The 10,130-nt window shown below is 40.5% G+C and overlaps 1 protein-coding gene across 1 annotated transcript in view; it reads right to left on the reverse strand.

Annotated features, from left to right (window-relative positions):
• Positions 1-10,130, reverse strand: part of PALM2AKAP2 (PALM2 and AKAP2 fusion) — a 312,433-nt gene that overhangs the window by 147,499 nt on the left and 154,804 nt on the right. Inside the window, exon 6 of the mRNA XM_042780386.1 lies at positions 5,662-5,747. Within this exon, the coding sequence (XP_042636320.1) occupies positions 5,662-5,673 (12 nt within the window). The 5' untranslated portion in view covers positions 5,674-5,747. The remainder of the gene's footprint in view (positions 1-5,661; positions 5,748-10,130) is intronic.

Here is a 10,130-nt window from a genome sequence, read left to right on the forward strand (position 1 = left end):
TGGTTGTTATGTGCTATTGAGTCAATTCCCACTCATAGCAACCAAAACACTGCCCAGTCCTGCACCATCCTCCCAGTTGTTGCTGTGTTGGAGCTTATTGTTGCAGCCACTGTGTCAATCGATCTGTTGGGGGTCTTCCTCTTTTTCGCAGGTCCTCTACTTTATCAACTCTGATGTCCTTCTCCAGGGACTGGTCCCTCCTGATAACATGTTCAGAGTACATAAGATGATGCCTCACCATCCTCACTTATAAGGAGCACTCTGCACATTGTGATGATTCCTTCCAAGACAGACCTGTTCATTCTGCTGGCAGTCCATGGTATATTAAATATTCTTCACCAAAGCCGTAATTCAAAGGCACCAGTTCTATCCTTTGATCTTCTTCCATGTTCATTGTCCAGCTCTCTCATGCATATGAGGCAACTGAAAATACCATGGCTTGGGTCAGGTGCACCTTAGTCCTCAGGGTGACATCTTTGCTTTGTAACACTTTAAAGAGCTTTTTTGCTAGCAGGGGAGGTGGATAGCATACAATAATGTCTTTGGCTATTTATGTGACTGTGGCTATGAAGAAGAAGTATAGTATGAAGTTCTGTGAGAGGATGTAACAAATGGTACCAATTGAAAAGGAGGTTATATCTGAGCCAAAGACTGGAATACAAAGAGGAGTTAACCAGGCTAGGAGAGGAAGGAAGTGGGAGGAGGAAGACGAAGGAAGCCACAGGTGTAAAGAAGAACAGCACCTGCAGGAGTTTGGTCTTTGTTCTAAGAACAATGGAAGGCCCTGCAGGCCTTTAAGCATAGGAACTGTATCAGATTGTCTTTTTTACAACATCAGCCTGGCTATAAAGGGACTGGATGGAGTAGACAAGAATGGGTTCAGAAAGAAACACAGTGGGTTATAGGCTAGAAATAAAATTGGAGTTAGAGTGAGGAAGTCTTGAATGTTAGAACTCTGAGCCTTAGTTGGTGTGTGAGAGAGATGCAATCAAAGGGTTCTGAACAAGGAAATTCCCAGATCAGCTAGGACAAGCAGAGCGCCAAGAGTAGTGGTTGGGCTCCTGTGGTCACAGCAGATCCTGCTGCCCTGATGTGCTGAGAGAACACTTCCAAAGCCTGTCATAAAATCACCTGGAGCACTGGAAAACAGTGCTGCTAATTCTCAGAGCTTGCTCCAGAGCCGCTGAGTCTACATTTTGAAAGAAGCAGCCTGGGAAGCTGTATTTTAATTGTTGCTGTTCTTCGCATTGCTGTGGGTGGTCCTCATGGTCAGGCAACTTTCATAAAATACTGATACATACCTTTTTTCAATCAATGTTTAGCCAAGGAGCAGACCAGAAGAAGGTGATATAATATGCTCTCCTAGCATGTGATTACCCTTTTTTTTCCCTAGTAGTTGGTGATGCTGTTATGCCAGAAAGGTAGTGGTAATCTTAAAACAAGGACAGATAAAAACAATTTGCAAAAGGTGCGCCCAGGAAAACAGAAAAACAGTGATGGATCTGCACAATACTGTAGATGAACTGCTGTGGTGTTAGCATTCAGGTGGTACACTATGAGGAATTAAAATTGTGGGCAGCTCCTATGATGCTCTTGTTGTTGTTGTTATGTGCCGTCGAGTCGGCCCCGACTCATAGCGACCCCTCCTTTGGTTTCCTAGGCAGTATCACTACGGAAGTAGATTGCCCCATCTTCCTTCCGAGGAGCATGATGCTCTTACATCATCATATTTGGAGGGTGTTTTTGATATAAATATTCTTAGTTCATTGTTCCTCAGAAAAAGAATTATATTTGAGTGAATTTACTCATCTGAATCATGTGTTTTTCCAGAAGTATGACTTTATCGCTTCAAAATAAAACATGGTATTGAAAGACTAGATATGTGGACAAAAGCATATTCAGAAAATTATGATGTTGCAAAAATGTTCTCATCTATTTCAGGAAGAAAATGTCTAAGGACTAAGACAAAAACACAAGAAGAACTTTGTGATATGGAGGAAAAGAAACTATTTAGTGATTTCTGATGAGTTTTCTCCTGAGAAGTGTCAATAAATCAAGTTGTGTTATAATTAATGTTTCAACAGAATAAAAGTATAGGGAGCAGCTATTGTTTGAGTTTCTAGCTACCATATACACCCCTTCACATCACAATATTTCAGAAGGGGAAGAATGAGGCCATTCCCAGAGGAAAAGGGGCAGGAATAACCACTGTTGCAAGAATATGTGAAGTAACCAGAATAGAAAAAATGAGAAAGTGGACACACTGTGTAAAATGTAACCAAAGTCACTGAACAAATGTGTACAAACTGTTAAATGGAAATCTAATATGCTATGTAAACTTTCACCAAAAACACAATAAAATATTATTTTAAAGCCTCCACAACCCTGAGACCAGAAGAACTAGATGGTGCTCAGACACCACTACTGATCACTCTGAAAGGGATCACATTAGAAGGTCCTGAATAGAGTGGGAGAAAAATGTGCAACAGAATTCAAAATCATAAAAAAAAAGTTAAGCTCACTTATCTTAGTGTCTATTTCAGTCTCTGAAATAGACACTGGTAGAACCCCCAAGACTATGGCCCTTCAAGCCTGGAACTGAACTCAGCCCCATGGCTCAACTTTCATGCAAATAACAGATAGGTTGTGCATTGGTTAAGTTGCATTCAGCAGCTAACTGAAAGGCTGGTGGTTCAAATACACCAGCTGCTCTGAGGGAGAAAAATGAGGCAGTCTGCTTCCATAAAGATTTACAGCTTTGGAAACCTTATGGGGCAGTTCTGCTCTGCCCTATAGGGTTGCTATGAGTCAGAGTTGACTCAATGGCAGTGGGGTTTTTTGATTTTTGTTTTTGTTTTGAAATAAGGTGAACAATAACACTAGGGAGCTACAAACCCCTTAGATCAATCCATACAAGATGAAAAGGGCAGCATTTGCCCAAGGACAAAGTTCAAAAGGCAGGAAGGGATGGGAAAGGAGGAGCAATGGAAATGGGAAAAACAGGGAGGAAGTAGGATGAGTGATGTTACATTGTGGGGATTGCAATGAATAGCATGAAACAAAATGTGTATGAATTGTTGAATGAAAAACTGATTTGCTCTGTAGACCTCCACCCAAATCACTATAAAAAGTTAAAATAAATAAATGTTATTTATTTTTTTTAAAAAAAGAACTTGTAAAGTAACTATTAGAAACAGACAAAGCTACAGATACATAAATATATGATATGGAGTCTGTAGTTAATGAATAATACACATGTATGTAAGGAGCTCTGGTGGTGTAGTGTCTAAGGCCTTTGACTGCTAACCAGAGTTGCTGGTTCAAACCCATCAGCCACTCCATGGAAGGAAGATTGGCCAATCTACTTCTGTAAAGATTTACTGCCTCGGAAACCCAAATGGGGGTCACTATGAGTTGGAATTGACTCAATGGTAATGGGTTTACACATGTATATACAGAGGGGGAGGCCTTCAATGAGATGGATTGACATGGTGGCTGCGATGATGGGCTCAAGTATAGCAGGGATTGTGGGGCTGGCGCGGGATCAGGCAGTGTTCCGTTCTGCTGTGCATGGGGTCACTATGAGTCGGAAACAACTCGACGGCACTTAACAACAACAATACAGACAGAATAATATTTTAACTTGGATACAAAGACATAATGGAGGTAAAGCACTATAGGGAGGGAAACAGCATGGTATGTTATGGATTGAATTGTGTCCCCAAAATATGTATTGCAGCCTAACCCCTGTGCCTGTGGATGTGATCCTGTTTGAAAATAGCGTTTTTCTTTCATTATTTTAATGAAAGCATATCAGAATAGGGTGGATCCAAAACCTAATCTCTCTGAGTTATAAGAAGAGCAGAATAGACAGACACACACACAGGGAAAATACACCACATGAAGACAGACACACACAGGAACTAAGACAGGATCCAAGGAGGGACATAAGGAATGCCTGCTGCATGACTGCAAAGCCCAAAGGAGAAAATCTAAACAGAAGCATTTACCCTTAGTCACTACCTACCTAGAAGGTTCACAGATTCCTTAGTGAGAAGACACTGACATAGGTACCACCACTGTATACTGTTTGTAGGTTTATTGGTGTCATTAAATATATTTCTATTTTGTTTAACTGTCTATTAAAGTGTAAGATATTCATTCCTCAGAATAGGTTCAGTTACTATGAACTAAAAATCCTTGTTGTATAAAAAAGAAAAAATTCCCAGATATTATTAAAAAGAAATGAGAAAAGAAAGAGATCGAGAATGACATCTAAACTGGCTGGGCCCAAATGTCAACTTCGATCAAGGTCCTGGTACCGTGGATGAGTAGGCTGAATAAGTAACAATCTGTTACATGAGACATGAACAAGTTCCACTTCTGCTGGGGTATAACACTTTTGGTCATTTCAACATCTGTCTGCAGTATAGCCACAGCTGTATTCAGAACTCATTCTCAAAAGGATGACCAAGTCCAAAAAAGCTAATCTATATCAGTTAAGTTCCACATTGAACATCCATCCCTTTCTGTCCAAGCATATGGTCATATACTTAAACTTCGCAATAACAGCTAATGAAACACCAATACAGAATTGCAACTTATATTATTGTCTTGCAAATTCTGCTAAGCAAAATGATAAGCAAATGAACTTTCAGCACTGGATAGCTATTACTTAGATATTAGTTGCCTTTCGACCAATCAGGTTACTATCCCATTTTCATTTAATTTACTGTAGAAACATTTGGCTTATTTGCTAACATTTGTAACATGGATGACATAAATTCAGCCTCCACATTACAAAGGAAAATTTGAAAAAAATTAATCCCATATACTTTTAAACAGCCTTTACAATTCCAAGTGTGAAATATCTCAAGTTATATCTCAATATAAAAAGGAACATGACTCTTGGTTTTTCAAAGAAAATTTCACTTGCATGAGTTAGTGGCATACATTTAAATTCTAATTGCCCAGGAAAAATGTTAGAAAACTTCCGCCTCCAGTCTTTGTTAACTGAAACATAAACAGAATTCCAAGAGAGAAGGACTGGTCCTTTCTGTCTAATCTGGTCATGGAGGGGACGTGGTTGAGTGGTAACTTTTTCTACAGATTCCTTAATCTAGGCCATGTTTACAACTTCATGCATTTAATTTGAACAGTGATAATTAGGTTGATTTCCAGATGACTCATTTGGTAAACCTTTGGCCATTAGCATTCCAGCTGGAGTGGGCCATGTGCTGCCTTCCCGCTGACATCAGTGGAAATCTTGAGTTGAGATCAAAGCTACTCTATGCCTCTCTGACCTTTCTGCACAATGCACAGTGGGGCCTGATTTTCAGCTCAGAATGTTCAGATTTCCTTCACTGTCCCCATGGGGGCTACCACTTACAAACAGCCTACATATAGATATTAACTGAAGATCCTACAACAGCCCCATTGGAAAACACAAGTCTTAGAGTTCAGCTTTCAAGCTGTTTCCTAACCCAGATCCCAAATTTCAGGATCTTATGTCTTCTTGTCCTACCAAGACTTCAGTGACAAGAGAGAGAATACTAGCAGAGGAGGGTGGCAGTGCTCACTTTGCCCTCAGATAAGCCTGCCATAGGCTCACTTTACTCTAGAGATGCACTGGAGAATCAAACTAGAGAAAGGATCCCTTACCTTGATAGTCATGGCTGGGTTAGATGTTCCTGTGGTATCCAAGGCTGTCTCACCTCCCTTTAGCAGCACATTCTCCCAGTCAACTCCTGGGGGATAAAACAACAAAAAAACCAAGTGCCATTTTGAGCCAAGTGCAGTCAGCTAACAAGGTTGGACATAACTCATTTTTGCAGATTCTAATCCCATGTGACTCGTGAAGGAGACTTCTGGTAACCCATAGCCCCTTACCTCCCCTTCAGAAACTGGGCCAGTTAGTACCTCTGTTTTAACCTGATCTCCAATGGTGGAGTCAGTCATCTAAATCCCATATCTTAAAGAGAGTTCCGTTTCACCCAGAGTGCAGAAGAGATAACTCCTCTAGAATCTAGACTTCACAGTGAGGTCTTGTTTGGAGCTTAAAGTGAATTCCCAGAACACAGACATACACATATTCAAATCTAAGTCAACACCTAATAGAAATGACTCCTAGATTACTCACTCTCCTAGATTCCACGCACCTTGACTTCCTAACATTACTGGAAATAACTGAGAGCTTATTGTCACTTTTTAAATCTATATATGCTGCTGGTTTCTTTCTAAGTCTTAAGAAATGATAGTGTTCCTTCTTTCTTAAGCTGTCAGAGTGTCTCTAAGACTGGACATTTGGCAAGACATAAAGTTTAGCTCTCTCTGACTTCAAAGAAGAGAACAAGGGCTCATGTTTTGTATTACCTATGACTGCTAACCAGAAGGCTGCTGGTTCAAACCCACCAGTCACTCCTCAGAAGGAAGGTTGGGCGATCTACTTCCATACTGATACCACCTCAGAAACCCAAGGAGGGGTCATATGAGTCGGGTCCGACTCGATGGCACTTAACAACAACAACTTGCACACAATGTGTATGGAAAGAATACACAGAGTCACTGTACCAAAAAGAACTGGTTGATGTTAAACCATTTCAAGAGGTAGCAAATGATGAAGAACTGATGGTATTAAAGGAAGAAGTCCACGCTGCACTGAAGGAATCGGTGAAAAACAAGGATCCAGGATTTGACAGAATATCCATTAAGATGTTTCAACAAATGGATGCAGCACTTGAGGCACTCACTTGTTTAGACTAAGAAATTTGGAAGACAGCTACCTGGCCAACTGATTGGAAGAGATCCATATTTGTGCCATTCTGCAAAAGCTCCTTAGAATGGCCAGACTTTGTCTCTCACACTTTGTTATGTTGTCAGAAGGGACCATTCCCTGGAGGAGGCTATCATGCTGGGTAAATCAGAGGGTCAGAGAAACAGAGGAAGACCCTCAACAAGATGGTCTGCCCAGAGGCTGCGACGATGGGCTCAAGCATGGCAACAGTTGTGAGGATGGCACAGGACCAGGCAGGGTTTTGTTCTGTTGTCCATGGAGTCACTATGAGTTGAAACTGACTTGACTACCCTAACAACAACATGCATACAATAGATTGAAACTACACTAACTCCAATACAATTATGTGTATCAATGGAGGTGGAATGGTCTATTATTAGTAAAAAGTCTAAAGTAATGGCAATAAAGACAGATTTATTACAATTTAAGTCATATTCTTAAGGGCTAAAAAAAAAAACAACAGAATTTCTTACAGTCTACTTTAAAAAACAGATGTAAATTTATAAATGATACATTAACTGCTTGCTTGGAAATGAGTGCTTGTAATATAAACTATTAAGAAGATTGTTCTCTTAAAAATTGTGTATTTTCTGTTTACATTATCAATTTCTTTAACAAATAATATTCCTAAGGACAGCTAAGGATAGCTTAAAGACAATATTTATCTTAGACCTCTGTGAGTAACCCAAATTCTAAAATTGCAACTGGCTAGCATTGTGTCAAGGAGCTCTGGTAGCATAGTGGCTAAGGCACTTGACTGCTAACCAGAAGGCTGGAGGTTCAAACCCACCAGCCACTCCTCGGAAGGAAGATGGGGCAATCTACTTCCGTAGTGATACTGCCTCAGAAACCCAAGGAGGGGTCGCTATGAGTCAGGTCTGACTCGACGGCATATAACAACAACACAACAACAGCATTGTGTCATACCAGGGGTTGGCAAACTTTTTCTTTCAAGCCAGATAGAAAATATTTTAGGTTTTATGGGTCATGCCATCTCTTGTCCCACTATTCAGCTCTGCTTATGTGAAGTGAAAGTAGCCACAGGCAACATGTAAACATACGGGCATGGCTGGGTTCCAGCAAAACTCTTTTTTATAAAGACAGGTGGTGAGCCAGATCTCGTCCACAGGCCATACCTTGCCAACTCTGCACTAAATCAAGGAACCAGAGAGGCATACAAGAAAGACTGCTGTATGTTGGCATGTCTCGTAAGGATCAACTGCACAACCAGGTAGTAAAACACCAACAATAATTTGTTATTACACGATACTTGAAATAAACTAATATGAGAGCAATTAATTTTTAATATGCCAGTGTTGGTTGTGCTTTTTTATTTTATATTCTGAGTCCTCAACAGCCTCATTTTATAGGATATATATGTAATGGATTACTCAAAACCTGTTGAGTTTCATTGTGTTGTTGTGTGCCGTCGAGTTGGACCCGACTCATAGCGACCCCTCCTTGGGTTTCTGAGGCAGTATCACTACGAAAATAGATTGCCCAACCTTCCTTCCGAGGAGTGGCTAGTGGGTTTGAACCACCAACCTTCTGGTTAGCGGTCAAGTGACTTAGGCACTATGCTATCTGAGCTCCCGTGTAATTTTGTAATGAGTTTCATTACAAAGGGCAAATAGTTGTCTCTTTGACTAGATAGCAGAAACTAGGTCACGGGTGTTTGATAATTTGCCCTACAATTTCTTCTCCAGAAACTGCTGCATGGAGATTGCCACCTTTGTCTTAAATATATATAGCCCAGAGAGATATGCCTTGCATTTTAACAGACTCCAGTTTTAAGCAACTCTTGGTACCTGTTGCATCAGGCTGGCAGAGGGGCACAGATGTTGGGTATCACAGACAATGACATGATATCAATTCCCCTCCTCTCCCACTGTGGGAGAAGGCTTCTTCCTTGTCCCACTGATGCTTGCTTTGGCCAATGAGATGTTAGTGGACATAGGTTTGAAATGGGCTTGTGTGAAAGCTGTGTGGTAAAATTCCCCTTTGCACTTCCACTATGGCATGAGCAGAACATGTACCGGTTAGCCTGCAAGGGAATGAGAGTCATGGGCAACAGACCTGGATTCAGCTTGCAGCTTGGAATTGAGCCAAGGCTACATCACCCAACACCCAGCCAAACTGCAGATGCATGAGCATAACAACCCCTGAGTTTTGGATGTTTGTCAAACAGCATCATTGGAGCAATAGCTAACAGATAACAATCTATAACTGAAATTATAGATGAAAGTAATTTTGGATAATGTATTTTTGTCATTAACTTTGCAAATATAGCCTCTTTTGTTACATAAAATGTTTATCTATAAGCATTGATTCCCATCCTTATGTACTATTATTCCCTTTTGGGGAAGAATCTTTTTTCTGCTATTATCAGTCCTTTCATAAGGAATACTATCTTTATTAAAGGACATGTGGCCATAAGAAAGAGATATGAGGCATAAATATATATTCTCAATTTTTTAGCCTGCAATCATGAGAGTGAAAGAAAACAGATATTTTAGTTAAAAATAGTTTTTACTTTAAAGTTGATACTAAGTTGTGAGGACAGAAAATTTTATTACAAAAGTTAGAGGCAAAATCCCTTTCAAGGTGAAAACTATGTTTTGGAGAACAAAGCAGCTTTATGGACTATTTATTTTTCTTTCTTTCTTTCTTTTAAATTGTGATTGGGTAAAAGTTTACAAGCAAATTCATTTTCCATACAACAGTTCATACACATTTTGTTTCATCACATTGATTGCAATCCCTGTAATGTAACAGGTCTCTTCCCACTTCCTCCCTGTGGTTACCTTTTCCCTGTGTCCTTCTTTCCCATGCATTCCTGCCCTCTGAGCTATCTCCCTGTGCAAATACTGTCCTTCTGATCTCCCCTGGTTGATTGTTCTAAGCAGTGTATCTACCTGGTGTAAATGTTTACCTTATGTGCCTGTCTTTTGTTTGTCTGGAGGCCACGGGAGTAAGTTCAATTCCCAGCCTGAAGGATGACTAGGGGCCATTGTCTTGGGGGTTCCATCAGTCTCTATCAGACCAGTAAATCTGGTCTTCTTTATGATTTTGAGTTGTTCCACATATTTTCCCCCCACTGTATCTAGAATCTCCCATTTTGATCCCTTTCTAAGAGCTCTGGTGGTGTAGTGCCTAAGGCACTTGACTGCTAACCAGAAGGCTGGAGGTTCAAACCCACCAGCCACTCCTTGGAAGGAAGGCTGGGCAATCTACTTCTGTAGTGATACTGCCTGGGAAACCCAAGGAGGGGTCACTATGAGTCGGGTCCGACTCGATGGCACATAACAACAAGTATTAAAAATAATAAAAACAAAGA

The sequence above is a fragment of the Orycteropus afer genome, unplaced genomic scaffold (assembly GCF_000298275.1).
Source record: "Orycteropus afer afer isolate SDZICR_OR568_19922 unplaced genomic scaffold, OryAfe1.0 scaffold00037, whole genome shotgun sequence".
Taxonomy (NCBI): Eukaryota; Metazoa; Chordata; class Mammalia; order Tubulidentata; family Orycteropodidae; genus Orycteropus; species Orycteropus afer.